A 16,800-nucleotide genomic window follows, 5' to 3' on the forward strand; every position below is an offset into this window, starting at 1 on the left:
AGAAATGTTGCACGTATTTTATATAAATCGAGTCAAAGTTATCAGTGATAAGTGTCGCGGAAATGCATATGTTGCGTTAAATTTGTGGTCATACAAAAAGGGATCGAGTTCGGAACGATGATATACATGATAGATTAGGGGAAGCACCAATTGAAGAAAAGCTTGTCCAACACCGGTTGAGATGGTTTGGACATGTCCAACGGAATTTCCACGAGACGGGATAGTAACGTGAAGAGAGACAGAGGAATCCTAAGCCAGAATAGTAACGTGAAGAGAGACAGAGGAAGATCAAAATTGACTTAGGTAGAGGCAATGAAAGAAGACTCTGAAAGGATAGAATATATCAAAGACTTAGTTTTAGATATGAGTGCTGGTAAAATAACTATTCACTTAGCATATCATAACTTGTTTAGGAAAGACTTTATTTTTGTTGTTGGTGTTGTCGAGTCAAAGTTATCGACATGGAATTCGTGACCGACAGAGGGAGTACATACACATCCACGCCGCACAGATGGCACACCAGCTCATCTGCATATGGATCAGGTGGAGAGGCTGCGCTGAGCATGCATCACCATCACCATGGGTCATGGCTTCGTTTTGTTTGCTCTCCTTGCACTGGGGAAGTGGGGAGTAGTGTCTGGCGCTGGGGAGCAAACATTTTGTTGTGGTGGGATGGCCGGGCTCGATCCCTCCGGATGCCATTTGTTCTCCATCTCTTTGCTGCCGCTGCCGGCTGTACTGCATGCCGCTGCCGTCCAACGCCATGCGGGCAGTCCAAGCGAGGAGCCAGAAGCCAGCAGGCAGCGACGGGTCAAACTTGACACCACGAGGCATGCATATATGCAAGGCCATGTAAGCACTAGTCCTATTGTTAGAGAGAGAGAGTGTGATAGATTGAGGAGGCAGAAGAAGCCAACTCAGGCTCATAGCCTCATACACGACGACGACGTACGGCAGCCGTGTCTACATGCTGAGCTGTGCTGTACTGCCAGGAGATTTTCAGCTGGCTGGCTGGCTGGTCTCCGGATTGTAATAATTATTATTATTTATATACTAGGCCTCGTTTAGATTGTGAATAATTTCAACCCGATGAATAGTAGCACTTTCGTCTTATTTGGTAAATATTGTCCAATCGTGGACCAACTAAGCTCAAAAGATTCATCTCGTGATTTCGAACTAAACTGTACAATTAGTTATTTTTTTTATCTATATTTAATGCTCCATGCAAGCGGCTAAAAATTGATGTGATGGAGAGAGAGTGAAAAAACTTGGAATTTAGAAGTGATCTAAACAAGGCCCTAGTAGCTGATGAAACAACACAGCCAGCTTCTCCTTATGATCAGTTCAACTGTACACGTAAGTTCGCGTGAATGATGACGGTGATCGATTCTGATTCACGGTGGGTGGGAGAATTTTTTGTTTGAATTTTTTTGGCACCGCCTGCAGCATCCGCCGTCCTCCGTCCTCCGTCCTCCGTCCTCGTCTCCGCTGCTGCAATCAGCAACCTCCATGTGATGTGCGCGAGGCCGCGTCGCGTCCTTCCTCGCCAACCCAAATCCGCGTCCCTGCCTTGCTTGCTCTCGCTCCCTCGCTTGCTGCTTCCTGTGGACTTCGTCTTCCAGCTTCCACTCTTCCACCCCCATTGTCTGTCCCCCACTCGGACGGACGGAGCTCACCAAACCACCTCCCCAAGCCCGTCCCCACGGCTGCCTACTAGTACTAGTACCCGGCGCTTCCCCTTCCGCTTCATTCATTTGCCACCGCCGCTCTCCCCTCCTCCTCGTCCCTTCGCTCCGTCCTTCCTACCGCTACTAGCTACTTCATTCAACTCCATTCCGTCCGTCCTTCACGGAGGAGGAAGGAGCTCGAGCTCACAGATTCCGACTCCACTCGCATCGCATCGGATGGTAAGAACCACAGCCCTCTGCTTCCTCCTGCTATGGCTTCCTCCCTCCCTGCTTCTCCGCCATCTGAATCTGTGTGCGACCCGCGCCGCTGCTTCTTGCTTTGAATCTTGGTCCGGGGATTCCGGCCTGATTTCTCGGTCCCTGTCGGATTTGCTTTCCATCCTTTCGCAATTAGCAAGGAAGAAAAATAAAGTTGCCATCTTTTCCCCCCACTTCCCCAGCAAAATCTGCCATTTTTGACTGACTGACTAATACTATTTGGTTGAGTTGATTGATTGATGCTCCTCCATTGCATCCGTCCCTGACGCTTCCGGTTCCTTCCCTCCTCCGCAGATCAGCCGCCATCACTGACGGATCCGTAGTTCGATCCAGCACCGTGCCCGGATCGGCCGCCATGGCCTCCAACGGCGGCGGCGGCGGGGGGCTCCGCCACAGCAACAGCAGCCGCCTGTCGCGGATGTCCTACTCCGGCGGCGGGGGCGACGACGCCCGCGCGCAGGCGGCCGTCCCCGGCGACCGTCCCATGGTCACCTTCGCCCGCCGCACGCACTCGGGCCGCTACGTGAGCTACTCCCGCGACGACCTCGACAGCGACCTCGGCATCGGCGGCGACATGTCGCCCGACCGCGAGGAGCAGCAGTACGCGAGCTACCACGTGCACATCCCGGCGACGCCCGACAACCAGCCCATGGACCCGGCCATCTCGGCGCGCGTGGAGGAGCAGTACGTCTCCAACTCGCTCTTCACGGGCGGCTTCAACAGCGTCACGCGCGCGCACCTCATGGACAAGGTCATCGACTCGGAGGCCTCCCACCCGCAGATGGCGGGAGCCAAGGGATCCTCCTGCGCCGTCAACGGATGCGACGCCAAGGTCATGAGCGACGAGCGCGGCGACGACATACTCCCCTGCGAGTGCGACTTCAAGATCTGCGCCGAGTGCTTCGCGGACGCCGTCAAGAACGCTGGCGCCGTCTGCCCGGGATGCAAGGAGCCCTACAAGAATACGGAGCTCGAGGACGTCGTCGGTGCCGCCGATGCTAATGCCGGGGCAGGTAGGCCCACGCTGTCGCTGCCCCCGCCGCCTGGCGCCGCCGCGTCCAGGATGGAGAGGCGGTTATCCATTATGCGCTCCCAGAAGGCCATGACCAGGAGCCAGACCGGAGACTGGGATCACAACCGCTGGCTCTTTGAGACCAAGGGGACGTATGGCTATGGCAATGCCATCTGGCCCAAGGAGAATGAGGTGGACGCCGGAGGCGTTGGCGGAGGCGGCCTCGGTGGAGGAGGAGCTGATGGCCAGCCGGCCGAGTTCACCACCAAGCCATGGAGACCGCTCACTCGGAAGCTTCCCATCCCTGCTGCCATACTCAGCCCATACAGGTAAATGCATTCCTTTTCCTACCTGACTGAAGTTTGTTTGTCTTTCTTTTTTCAATCGTTATTGCTGATCGGATTCATTATTCATGTGCACACACAAGGCTGGTTTGAATTTGAAATGCATTGTTCTATTTCTGATCCACTTGGTGGTTTTTATTTGCGTTCATATATAAAAAATGTTCCACCCTGATTCGGAGTCAAACTTTGGTTAGACCTGGTTGTGTAGATTAGCCCCCGTTGTTGTGATCTTTTGAACAAACTAGCAGGTTAGGTGAGTTGTTAGATGCTTAGATCTGTCCTGTACTTCTGATCTCTACCATGTTCCAAACATGTGAACTTAATAATGGTTACTACTACATTCAGACTTTTTTTTTTGTATGTATTTGCTGTTCAAATTGCAGAATGCTTCCCAACTTGTGCATTTTTATTACATCCTACTTCATCACATAGTCCAGACATCGTTTGGTTCTATCTAGCAAAATAGACGTGCAAATGTTTGTAGTAACAATGTCCTGTAGATTAACCTTGATGGTTCTGGTGCTTCCTGCAGGCTTCTCATTCTTATCCGCATGGCCGTCCTTGCTCTGTTCCTTATGTGGAGAATTAAGCACAAGAATGAGGATGCAATTTGGCTCTGGGGCATGTCTGTTGTCTGTGAACTCTGGTTTGGCTTTTCATGGCTACTTGACCAGCTGCCAAAGCTGTGCCCTGTGAACCGAGCAACCGACCTTGCTGTCCTGAAAGACAAGTTTGAGACCCCAACGCCGTCGAACCCTACTGGACGATCAGATTTACCAGGGCTTGATATATTTGTGTCCACTGCTGATCCAGAGAAAGAACCTCCACTGGTCACAGCAAACACCATCCTGTCCATCCTTGCTGCTGACTACCCTGTGGAGAAGCTTTCTTGCTATGTTTCTGATGATGGAGGGGCTCTCCTGACTTTTGAAGCCATGGCTGAAGCTGCTAGCTTTGCTAATATGTGGGTTCCTTTCTGTCGCAAGCACAACATTGAGCCTCGCAATCCTGAAAGCTACTTCAATCTTAAGAAGGACCCATACAAGAACAAGGTTCGCCAGGATTTTGTCAAGGACAGGAGGAGGGTTAAGAGGGAGTATGATGAGTTCAAGGTCAGGATCAATGCGCTGCCTGACTCGATACGCCGACGCTCTGATGCGTACCATGCCAGGGAGGAAATCAAGGCTATGAAGAGGCAGCGAGAGACTGCCCTTGATGATGCAGTGGAGCCTGTTAAGATCCCTAAAGCCACCTGGATGGCTGATGGCACTCACTGGCCTGGTACCTGGATTCAACCTTCTGCTGAGCATACCCGTGGTGATCATGCTGGAATAATTCAGGTATATATGCATTAGATGTTCTAATTCTACTCTGTTGCTTCTTCTGTACATAAAGAAAAACAGGCACCTAATTCATCGTTTTTCTGTGTTACAGGTGATGCTGAAACCTCCCAGTGATGATCCCTTGTATGGCAGCATTGGTGATGAAGGCAGACCTCTTGATTTCACTGAGGTCGACATCCGTTTGCCAATGTTGGTCTATGTGTCCCGAGAGAAGCGCCCTGGTTATGACCACAACAAGAAGGCTGGTGCGATGAATGCCCTAGTCCGTTCATCTGCTGTCATGTCAAATGGCCCCTTCATCCTCAACCTTGACTGTGATCACTATGTCTACAACTCGCAAGCTTTCCGTGAAGGCATGTGCTTCATGATGGACCGTGGTGGCGACCGTATTGGTTATGTTCAGTTCCCGCAGCGGTTTGAGGGCATTGATCCATCAGATCGCTATGCTAACCACAACACTGTCTTCTTTGATGTCAACATGCGCGCACTGGATGGTATCATGGGACCAGTCTATGTCGGCACTGGCTGTCTTTTCCGCCGTGTTGCCCTATATGGATTTGACCCTCCGCGCTCCAAGGAACATGGTGGCTGCTGCAGCTGTTGCTTCCCCCAGAGACGCAAGATCAAAGCTTCAGCTGCTGCACCGGAGGAGACCCGGGCTCTAAGAATGGCAGACTTTGATGAGGATGAAATGAACATGTCATCATTCCCCAAGAAGTTTGGTAACTCGAACTTCCTCATCAATTCCATTCCAATTGCTGAATTCCAAGGGCGCCCGCTAGCTGATCACCCTGGTGTCAAGAATGGCCGTCCTCCGGGTGCTCTCACTGTTCCCCGTGACCTTCTGGATGCATCCACAGTGGCTGAGGCCATCAGTGTCATCTCATGCTGGTACGAAGACAAGACTGAGTGGGGCCACCGTGTTGGTTGGATCTACGGCTCAGTCACAGAGGATGTGGTCACTGGGTACCGGATGCACAACCGTGGTTGGAAGTCGGTGTACTGTGTCACCAAGCGTGACGCCTTCCGCGGCACCGCACCCATCAATCTGACTGACCGTCTCCACCAGGTGCTCCGGTGGGCTACTGGTTCGGTGGAAATCTTCTTCTCCCGCAACAATGCTCTGCTCGCAAGCCGCAGGATGAAGTTCCTCCAGAGGATCGCCTACCTGAACGTTGGCATCTACCCATTCACGTCCATCTTCCTGATCGTCTACTGCTTCCTGCCGGCGCTGTCCCTGTTCTCGGGGCAGTTCATCGTGAAGACTCTCAACGTGGCATTCCTGACGTACCTGCTGGGGATCACGCTGATGCTGTGCCTGCTGGCAGTGCTGGAGATCAAGTGGTCGGGGATCAGCCTGGAGGAGTGGTGGCGGAACGAGCAGTTCTGGCTGATCGGCGGCACGAGCGCGCACCTCGCGGCTGTGCTGCAGGGCCTCCTGAAGGTGGTGGCAGGCATCGAGATCTCCTTCACCCTGACATCCAAGTCCGGAGGCGACGACGTGGACGACGAGTTCGCGGACCTGTACATCGTCAAGTGGACGTCGCTGATGATCCCGCCCATCGTGATCATGATGGTGAACCTGATCGCCATCGCGGTGGGCTTCAGCCGCACCATCTACAGCGAGATCCCGCAGTGGAGCAAGCTGCTGGGCGGCGTCTTCTTCAGCTTCTGGGTGCTGGCGCACCTGTACCCGTTCGCCAAGGGCCTGATGGGGCGCAGGGGCCGCACGCCAACCATCGTCTTCGTCTGGGCAGGACTCCTCTCCATCACCATCTCGCTGCTGTGGGTCGCCATCAACCCGCCGTCGTCGAACCAGCAGATTGGTGGATCGTTCACCTTCCCATGAAGCTCTCTCGGCCAATGCTGGATTCGTTGTTGCATGGAATGGAATGGAATTCTTGCTTTGTACCCAGCTCCAGCAGCGTTTCATCCTCAGACTCAGAGCTGCTGCGCTGCTGGGGAAAGGGGGATTCTGACTGTCGAAGTGGCTAGGGCCTTTTTGTCGAAGCTGATACTGTTATGATGAGCTATAGTAGTTCTTTTGTTCTTTTATTGTTGCTATATATAATATATATGTTCAGGTCTGAGAACTGGTTCTGTTGGACCGTTAAACGAGCACGAATTTCCAGTATTTTGGATGTTGCATGCAAGCCTTTGAAATGTCTCATGCTGGGTGATGTCTGATGTGCTGGGATGCATTACCTCTCGTTGGAGATATATAATATAGGTAGTGTAAAAGGTAGTAGTTGAAGAAGACAGTGAAACTAAGCGTGTAGGATTTTGGCGTTCGCTGGGTCTGCCCGCAAGACCTGGCAACTGGCGTTCCACGCGTTGCCTGACCGGCCTCCACATGGAGTCGTCTCGTCTCGTGCACCGCCATGAAAAGGGAAGAAGAGGTCAGATAGCTCGGGCTGTTTCTGTCGATGACCCATTCATGGTGGTACCGAGCCATGGAGGTTTCCAAGGCGATATGTGCCTGCTGTCATTTGTTATGCCTGCTATGATGATGCCAACAGCGACTGCTTTCTTGACGCGTATGCGTAGCAGGTAGATGCAAGTTGCCAAGGCTATTGTGGTCAGCAACTCTTTTTTTTTCTTTTTGTATTTTTACATTTTCTTCTGGAGAGGAACGCATTCTCATTTTATTTCCCCCTTTGTTATTCTTTACTATTCCGTAGACTAATCAATTAATCAATCATCCACGCAAAATGAATGCTTAGGCCATATTCGCTTTGAACTTATCTGCAGCTATTTTTCAGCGAAGAAACATTGTTTTCCTCTCACAACAAATCAGCATCAGCATTAGCCAAATTTCAGCGAGCGAGCGGGCTTATATTAAATTCGTCATGGAATGTATTATTATAATGTATTACTGTAGAATGTATATCTATTTAGTTGTCATAAATATTGGTACTTTTTTTTAAGATAATAGAAAGATATCCTGCTTCATCCTTCTTTAGAGGGAAAATATTGGTAATTATTTTTTGTAAAGTGAGTGTACCTTTAAATATTTTCACTAGGTATAGAAATATAGAATTAGAATTGTATTCTTTTCATTCAGAAGGTAGTATGTGCTAGGTGAATGACGAGCTTAATTAATTACTCTATCCATTCCAAATTATAAGTCATTTCAAGAATTTTGGAGAGTCAAAGTATCTTAAGTTTGATCAAAATTATAAAAAAAATTACAAAGATTTATAATATCACATAGGTACATTATGAAAATATAATTGATGAAGAATCTAATGATACTTAGTTGGTATCATAAGTATTATTATCTTATCATATAAAGTTGATCAAACTTGATATCCTTTGACTCTCCAAGATTTTTGGAATGACTTATAATTTAGGATGTTATAATTTAGGATGGAGGGAGTACTTAACTAAAAAATGATGAGTCCATATTACCTCCTCAACTATGACAAAAGTCTTTAGGTCTCCCACAACTATAAAAAAAACTTTTGTATCTTGTAATGCGGGCCTCTTTCGTTCTACGGGCTCGCTAGGGCCCGGACGGAGCCGTTTTCCATGCCGTTTCGCGCGTCCACGCGGGGCCCGCGCCTCACCAGCATCGAGAAAGAAGGGGGGATGGGGTGGCGGATGCCCAGCCGACGCCGGGGAAGAGGAGCAGGAGAAGACACCGAGGCGAGGTAGCAGAAAGCGAGGAGGGAGATGCAATACCTTATCTACTTTTAAAATATCCAAATGCAACACATGCAACATACTTCTAAAGGCAGATGAAACACTTGAAACATGCATATGAAACACTTACAAAAACACATAAAAACACTTGTAATGTATGTATGAAACATATGCAACATCCAAAATAACAACACTTGCAACATACGTTAGGAAAAAAGATGAAACATCGGGACACTGAAGCTTGCAACATACATGTACGACAATTGCAACATAAGCAGCATCCCGATCTACTTTTGCAACATCCGCATGAAACACTTGCAACATACCTCTGAAACACTTGAAACGTACGATTGCAACATGCGCTTTCAACGTAATGTCACATTTCTGCTTGAACGAATGGAGGCTTGTCGTTGCGGAGCTCGACGGCAGCACATGGAGCTCCGGTGTGGGCAACTCGCCAGCAGATAGAGCGCGGCCGCGGCAGGAGGCACGAGTCCGGCGGGGGCAGCGCACAAATCTCACGCAGCCCGCCACATGGAGCTCCGCCCTATCTGGATCTAACCCCAGCAGCGGTCTCTCGGCACTCACTATCGGCTCACTCCGGTGACGGTGAGACAGAAGGGTAGGAGGAGACGGGGTGGCAGCGCCGCGGGCGGTGCGGGCGGTGGTATGCGCCTTGTGGCACGCATCGCGGGCTGGGCAGTCCGGTCTGTCTGGACAAACGCCCTGTAGAAAAGTCCGGACAGACGCCCTGTAGAAAGTATTACCGTTCCTTCTAATAACTTGGTTCCGACAACGGTTTGTGCCACACTCTACTTCTGATCCGACTTAGCAGTAATAATGATGTAGTTTGGTTGACATCTTGATTGACAGTACAGTGTTATACCGACTTGGCAAGAATCATCGTTCAGAACTTCAGAGGGGAAAAACAAGAAGAAAAAAAAGGCAAAAAAAACCAAACCAACCATCGAAACTGGGTCCCACGTGCCAGTTCTTCTCAGCGTCTCCCTCCTGTAGTCTATAGAGACGCGGACTGCTAACGCACCCATTCCTTAGCCACTGACAACCTGGCCCAAACAAAGCAGTGGGTCCCACCGCCAGTGAGACGAAGGCCTCGCCCTTCTCCTCCTCCCCTCGTCGCTCCTCTCACTTTCCTTCCATCTCATCCGTTCACGGAGCTCGGTGGAGACCGTGGCGGCGCAGGACTATGCTCCAGCCCCACCTCCACCGCTGCCCCCAGCTTCTCCTAGTCCTGCCACCGCCGCGGCCCGCCGCTGCGTGCCGCCAGTCGGCCACCGCCTCCTCGCGGGGCCTCAGGAGCCCGCTCGCCGTCTTCTCCGTCCCCGTGGCCCGCGCTCCAGGCCCTCCTCGGTTAGCGGCGGCGGCGCGCGAGGAGCAGTGGGGGCACGTCGCGGCGGGTGATGACGACGGTGGCGAGGCGGACCTCGGGGAGGCACTCGCCAGGACGCGGGAGCTCGTCGAGTGCGCCATGTTCGCGGCCATCGCGGGGCTCGCCTACTTCCTCAGCAATTCCCTCGCCATTGAGGTTGCTCTGCCCTGCTCTGCTCCCCTTCCTTTCTTCCGCCTGCCGTCTGCATGTCGCGTTGTTACAATACTTAGCAAATGAAATACCTTGCCGGCCATTCGGCACAAATGTCATCGGACTGAACTGACAATAGGAAACGTTGAACGAGGATTGGGGGAGGGGTTTGCTTGTTCTGTGGTTACAATGTTTTCATGCTTAGCTCTGTTACATAAGAACCATTCATCCAGCAAATGTTACTGCCGTGCTGGTACTTGGGGTCTGATACGTCCTTCTATAATTGCTGTTCAAGATTCTTTACATGGAACGTACTAACTGATTCGATGTCAAATGATCGGCATATGTAATTTAGAAGCTCATATGCTTGTGCAACCAAGCCTCCTCTTTAGAGTTTTGTATCTAGCATGGGAGTCAGATATGTGTGTTTGTTGTGTGTGCGTGTGTGGTGGGTGAGGGGGAGGCGCGGAGATGAGACATCCAAGGATGAAGGATGGTGTGAGTAGTGAGTAGATACCTGTGAGCAGAGACATGAGAGAAGGGATGCATGCAGGAGTTGATTGCAATCCTATGCCTACGAAGCAAACTTATTCTTTTGTTTTATGCCGATGCAGAATTATTTCAGTTGCTTTTTCCCATTGCCGATACTCATTTCCTCATTAAGATGGGGACTAGAAGCCGGCAGGAAAACTATGGTAAGTCCAATTAAATTGTTCATTTTTTTCCCTTTTGCCAAATTTATATAGCTGTTTCTTGAAATGCCTCACCAGGTGGCCACTGTTTTACTGCTATTCACATTATCTGGCCCTGTAAAAGCATCAACTTATCTGGTATGTAAAGTTCTGCCTTATGAGTAAGTAGGATCAGTGCCAACTGTGTGGTTAAAATATCTAAGACTTTTTAACTATTGTCATATTTCCATGTTAACCATCAGTGCTGCTGTTGACTTGGGTGCTTTATTGGCAAAACCAACAATGAAATGAATAATAGCATTCCATTCAAGGAAAACAATTAGACAACGCTCTGTAAAAGATCATACTAGATTACATGTTTCCAGCAGTAACAGTTGGTTTATCTATCACCTAGTGGCAGTATCTCTTATACCATTGCAGTTATGATTTGTGTAGTCAATTTGTCCTTAACGTATGTTACATTTTAACTGCATGTGAGATTTAAAGAATATAATGATTCTGCACTCAGGCTGAATTGCACTCCTTGCACTTTTTTGCAGCTTATGCATGGAGTAGTTGGTCTCATCATGGGTACTGTTTGGAGGTGAGAAGTACAGAGGTTAAATATTGAAGCTTCTGCTTTCTCCATTGGCTTCTTTCACCAGCAAGCGATGACATTCTTTCCTCTATCATCAGATTGGAGACCAATTGGATTGTTTCCATCCTCATCTGCTCCATTGTAAATTCTCTATCTTTGTTTTAGTTATCTTGCTGACCCATATATAGATTATATATGGCATTTCAAACGTCATGACCTCTGGGTACAAACCTGTAACCTCACTACGAAATTTTTCAGTAGAGTTATTCAGGCATAAATTTACGGTTCTACATAAAAAACAGTAAGCTTAATGCATTGTTATAGTTGTGAATCTTATTAAACTTGGTGTTAGGTTCTTGTCATATCATTGCAAGGCCTTTTTAAAATGAGGAGTAGGTCCTTAAACTTGTCCCTGGATGTGATCAAGGTCCTCTTCAACACAAGGTCTATTGCTCATTACCATGAACATGCTTACACAGCATTGCTCAAGAACTGCCAAATCATCACAAACATATGAATGTAAATGCTAATTGTGGACATTAGGACCTCACACTTAACAACTTTAGGGGACCCAAGTCTGCATTTTAGGATTTAGGAATTTGGATGATACTTTGGGACAAGTTTAAGGACCACATTGATTTTACTCTTTAAAACAGAACCAAACCTTATAGTTTCATCAAGTGAAGTTGCAATTACATCTCATTCAAGGCCTACACGTGGCCACCTTTCTTTGTTTTAACTTAATTTCTCATTTGAGAATATGAACAGTGAAACTTTACAATTGTGTAAGGGTCGTGGTGGCCTGGTGGGAACTGATAATAGATGTCGGTACAAAAGTTCATGAGTCAATAAAGGAGAACTGGAGAAGGGTCAAAATTATATAAAAATTGCTGAGCATTGAGTAGAAATAAACTGCTACTTTTTAGAGCGTAAGAAATAAATTGATATTACCAGCCAGTTCCCCTTACCAGTTTCATAAGATCAAAGTCTGATTTTCTTAGGAAATTTAGTCAAGTGACCTCTGAAGTTGCATCGATCTATGTTTTTGTTGTACAGCATGGAACAAACTGAGTCTAATACTATAATCTGTCTTGTAGGTCCGTGCCCTGGGAGCTTGTGGTTATGTGCTAGTGTCATCGTTTCTGATAAGAGAAAATATTCTTGCATTGGTACCTGTACTCCCTTATTCAACATTAAGAGTAGATGGGAGAAAAAATGAATTGGTTTATTCAGTAACTTGTATTTAATTTCAGATAACGGTTAACATTCATGCTTCGTTGACATATATCCTGACGGCAGCTGGTGTGAACACTATTCCTTCCATGGATGCAATATATGTACTCTTTGGGACACTGGTAATTCCTGACCCGATAAGCTGGGCTTGTTAAACGTGCTGTTTTGAGCTTTTAACTCTCTTTTTTCTATTGCAGCTTCTACTTAATTGTGCGTTCTTCATCTTCCTCCTGCATATAATGTACACGGTATTCCTGATGAAGCTTGGGATAAAGTCGTCACTGAGACCACCGAGATGGCTGGACAAAGTGATATGAATTTAGGAGTAGGGCATCGTAGTCACTGTTTTTACTACTGATTTGTAGACGGAAGCTTTCTGTACGACCGACGGAACCTGGAAAATGAGCTCTGTTGTTTAACCTTTCTGGGTACATGATTCTTGTCGCCCCTACGTATACTGGATCTGTAAATATAGAGTGCGTGCATTTCTCTGTTCTGGATTTCCGAACACGGAGAGCGGATCGGCTTTCTAGTGTCTAGAAGATATAGAAAAGTCGTCGGAGGGTAGAAAAATACAAAGAGCCAATCGATGATTTAGAGAATAAGTTTAAAAGAAGAGTCTTGGAGATGCTCTTACTCGTAATCCATTAAAGATCTAATTGTTAAGGCAAATGCAAGTGATAGAATTCTTAGCTCCAGCTCTATTGTGTATTAACCGCCAGCTCAATTCTGTTTTACCCGCTTAGCTAGCTAGGAGCGATTCTTAATCTGGACTTAAGCCATAAGCGCTGCCAAATGGCCCCTAAATCCAAAGGGACATGCTGGCCGGATAGGATTCCGTTGGATGGCCGTTTCTCACGCGCGTCTGCACAGCCTGTCAATGTCCGCATGTGCATCGCGCCATCGTCACGTCCGTACGACTAGCTCGCAATCCGCCCCATCCGCCTCGATTTGACCATGCCCGCATGCGCATCGCGCTGTCGTCGCGTTCGTACGACTCGCTCGCGATCCACCCTATCCGCGGATTCGACCTGCCCCTATCTGATCACCCTGCCCCCATCCATTTGCCCTGCCCCGTCATGCACCCGACCGTCGGCCCCCAGCACGCTGCGTGCCACGTCTGCCGCCCACCAGATCGCCGCGCCCATTCCCCCATGCCACCATCACTCCCCCGCGCCCCTGACTCTCCGAACAGCATGAAACACATGCAACATGAAACACTTGAATGCAACATACATCTGAAACAGATGAAATATCTGGAATATACACTTGTAACAACATCCAGATAGAACACGTGCAACATGAAACACTTGCTGTGACAGAAGACTAGAACAGATGAAACATTTGGAACATACCATTGCAACATATGTGTGAAACATATGCAACATCTGGATCAAAACGCTTGCAACATACGTCTAGAACAGATGAAACAGTTTGAACAAACTCTTGCAACATGTCTCTGAAATACTTGCAACATATGCAACATTCCCGATCTACTTTTGCAACATCCATATGAAACAACTGCAACATACCTCTGAAACGCCTGAAACACTTGAAACACATATTTACAACATAGGGGAGGGGGAGCGCTGGTGCCGGTCAATTCCGATCGTCGGGGTGGGAGTCGGCCACGAGTTGAGTATCGAGCAGGCGACGCGCGCAATGGGAGGGGGTGAGAGGCGCGCCGACAGGGCGTGAGCGAGCGGTGGCGGATGGGGCACGCGGCAGCAGCGAGGGGAGTGCGTGTCCGTGTTCAGGACGGGGCAGCCGCATGGTGCTGCGACAGGGGAGGAGGAAGCGGAAGGGATAAGGATGGGTGATGTTTTAATAAACTCGCGGTCATAGCGAGCAAGTGGCGGGGTAAAAACGCAAGCAACGAGGCGGTGGCCTGCCAAAGCGTCCCATGATTTACAAGCTGTTCAGCTGATGGTTTTTCGACTGATAAGCCGGTTGATGATGTTTTATTGTGAGAGAAAAATATTGTACCATGGCTGATAAGTTCAAATGAACAGGACGTTAATTGTGTCGAACTTAAGATGCATAGCATTAACCGAGCGTCATGAATCTCTAATAATATAATATTGACATTTGACAGTGTCCCATGAAAAAAATGATAGTAATAGCAAATATAAAATCAGGAAGAATTAAAATCAAATACAAAATCAGGAAGAATAGAAAGAAAAAAAAGAATGAAGCCAGAAGAACGGCCCAGCCCAGGAAGAAACACGATACTACGGTACAGAGAAAAGAGAAAACCCCCGTCCCCCTCTGCCGAAACAGCCTCTGACCGCCGCCCGAGCCCGACGCCAGCTGCCCAGGTCTTCGCCGGCGACGAGCACCCACCAACTAGGCACTGCCGAAGGTATGCCCACCCCTTCCCTTGCTGCTGTGCGAAATCAACCACCCACACCCTCACTCGTGCTACTTGCTTACCTCCATGTCTTCGGATCTGATCTGATTGCCGGAGTATCCATGTAAAATTATGCCTACGAACTCCGATTTGCCTGCGAAAGTTGTTGATCCAAGCGAACTGATCTGATTATGACTTGCTCCTTTCTGGCTAGCGTCAAGTGGGAGAAGACGAGGGGATTCCAAGATGCCGAGGGCCACCAGCGATGCGAAGCTTCTGATCCAGTCCCTTGGCAAGGCGTATGCTGCCACACCAACAAATTTGAAGGTAGCCTCATTCGATTCGATCTCCCCTTCTCCCATTTCCCCTGCGGTCGTCCGCAGTCCCCTCTAACTCTGCCGTGTGGTGATACATCTGCAGATTATTGACCTCTACGTGGTTTTTGCGGTTGCCACTGCCCTTATTCAGGTATAAGTGTTTTTAACACTTATGTCTTCTTCTTATGTGCAAACATCTTGTTCAAATTGGTTTGAAATCCTCGAAATATGGTTAGGAAAGTTTATCTGAATAGCCTGGAGTGTATACTGTCCCACACCAGCCGATATTCCTTCCTCTGTGGTTTTCGATTTTCAACAACAACAAAGCCTAATATGGGGGACGCCAAAACACATTGCCTGGTTATTTGGTTGTGATATAGCAGTGGGTAGGTAGGTAGGCATCAGATACATGCACAAGAAATCTTATGAACAGGCTGCGCTGCTAAAGCTATCAACTGATATACTGTGTATGTAATTCTCAGTTGTTAGCTACAAGCTGTCAAACTTGCAAATTTATGCTATACATGGCTGCTGGGAACCTGATTACGTGGATAGTGTAGCACTGTACCTTTGAACTTTTGCAAACTCTGTATGCTCTTGAGTGTTTGGTTGGATAGATGAACTAATCACTAGTCATTTTCTTAAATTGTGGAACTTATTGTCCTCAAGCATGAACAAGTCATATTATGCCCTTTCTTTGTCAACTGTACATTCTTATTCAGTTTGTAACTCTTCACAGTTACTGGTTACAACAAAGCAGCCAGCTTACAAATCTCAGCTCTACCTAGCTGTTGGCAACCTGATTTTGTGGATGTTCTAGCACTGTATTTGTCATTGTGACTTTTGCAAACTGTATGTTCTTCAGTGGTTGATTGGGCAACTTGTTAGCTGTCATTTTCTGAAAACCATGGAATTTATTGTCCTCGAGCATGATTCTTAGGTTTAAGGACAGGCTATGTTTGTGCACTTGTATTGTGAACTGAACATTTTTATTTGGTTGGTAACTCTTCTCTTGAGTTGTTTCTGCAACATAGCTAGTAGCCCTTGGCATGCTAATACAAGCGAAACGCCACTTATTACTGGTATGCTATTAATGTGGATAAACAGGTTGCTTACATGGGATTGGTTGGGTCATTTCCCTTCAACTCCTTCCTCTCAGGAGTCCTTTCATGCATAGGAACTGCAGTTCTTGCTGGTAGGAGCTTCTTACCCTCGGTGGCCCTTTTACCTTGGTTGCATGATACGAGCTAACTGTCACATGGTCTTTTACCTTTTTCATTCAGTTTGCCTCCGCATTCAAGTGAACAAAGACAACAAAGAATTTAAGGTGTCACTTTGTTGTTTCATCTTCATATGCTAGGATCCGTTCTACTTTGAAAATCTGGCATGACGACATATGCCAAAACTTTTCCTGCAGGATCTGCCCCCAGAAAGGGCCTTTGCTGACTTCGTCCTGTGCAATCTAGTGCTCCACCTGGTGATCATGAACTTCCTCGGATAAGCAACTGCCGCACTATGTGTGGTTAGGATTCTGTAGCCCCAGATTGTGGTCGCTGATCGTCGCGTTTAAATGTTTGGAACTGTCGTAATGTCGGATATACATATGATCTGTTGAAGGATTACCTATGTAAGCTCAGTATTCCTGGAGGAACTATTAGTCAAATGTGATTTACCACAGGCATTTTCTTAATTTGAAGACATACTTCGTTTTCACTGAGGTATGTATTCTACAGATAAGCAATTGCTTGAAATTGGCGAGATACACACGTTCTGTCAGCATATACCATATAGGGGGCATGCG

The 16,800-nt window shown here is 48.0% G+C and overlaps 3 protein-coding genes across 5 annotated transcripts; all 3 read left to right on the plus strand.

Moving 5' to 3' along the window:
• Positions 1-1,542: 1,542 nt before the first annotated feature.
• On the plus strand, positions 1,543-6,789 carry LOC136527051 (cellulose synthase-like protein D2). Its single transcript, XM_066519662.1, has 4 exons — positions 1,543-1,907; positions 2,241-3,287; positions 3,835-4,642; positions 4,737-6,789. The coding sequence occupies exons 2-4, from the start codon at positions 2,302-2,304 to the stop codon at positions 6,492-6,494; spliced, it is 3,552 nt and encodes a 1,183-aa protein (XP_066375759.1). The 5' UTR covers positions 1,543-1,907; positions 2,241-2,301; the 3' UTR covers positions 6,495-6,789.
• A 2,621-nt stretch (positions 6,790-9,410) lies between these two features.
• On the plus strand, positions 9,411-12,824 carry LOC136527846 (uncharacterized). 2 transcript variants are annotated; one of them, XM_066520694.1, is made up of 8 exons: positions 9,415-9,836; positions 10,445-10,525; positions 10,601-10,660; positions 11,062-11,105; positions 11,198-11,240; positions 12,197-12,268; positions 12,353-12,454; positions 12,530-12,824. In XM_066520694.1, exons 1-8 carry the CDS (start codon positions 9,498-9,500, stop codon positions 12,647-12,649), a joined length of 861 nt encoding a protein of 286 aa, XP_066376791.1. In that variant the 5' UTR covers positions 9,415-9,497; the 3' UTR covers positions 12,650-12,824. The 2 variants fall into 2 exon arrangements, with proteins under 2 accessions (XP_066376792.1, XP_066376791.1); XM_066520695.1 differs by lacking the exon at positions 10,601-10,660 and having other exon boundaries at positions 9,411-9,836.
• Positions 12,825-14,534: 1,710 nt separating this feature from the next.
• Positions 14,535-16,689, plus strand: LOC136528407 (dolichyl-diphosphooligosaccharide--protein glycosyltransferase subunit DAD1). 2 transcript variants are annotated; one of them, XM_066521361.1, is made up of 6 exons: positions 14,535-14,694; positions 14,897-15,009; positions 15,103-15,150; positions 16,107-16,194; positions 16,283-16,326; positions 16,417-16,689. In XM_066521361.1, exons 2-6 carry the CDS (start codon positions 14,929-14,931, stop codon positions 16,498-16,500), a joined length of 345 nt encoding a protein of 114 aa, XP_066377458.1. In that variant the 5' UTR covers positions 14,535-14,694; positions 14,897-14,928; the 3' UTR covers positions 16,501-16,689. The 2 variants fall into 2 exon arrangements, with proteins under 2 accessions (XP_066377458.1, XP_066377459.1); XM_066521362.1 differs by having other exon boundaries at positions 14,540-14,694; positions 14,904-15,009.
• Positions 16,690-16,800: the final 111 nt, after the last annotated feature.

Source organism: Miscanthus floridulus, chromosome 19 (assembly GCF_019320115.1).
Source record: "Miscanthus floridulus cultivar M001 chromosome 19, ASM1932011v1, whole genome shotgun sequence".
Classification (NCBI taxonomy): Eukaryota; Viridiplantae; Streptophyta; class Magnoliopsida; order Poales; family Poaceae; genus Miscanthus; species Miscanthus floridulus.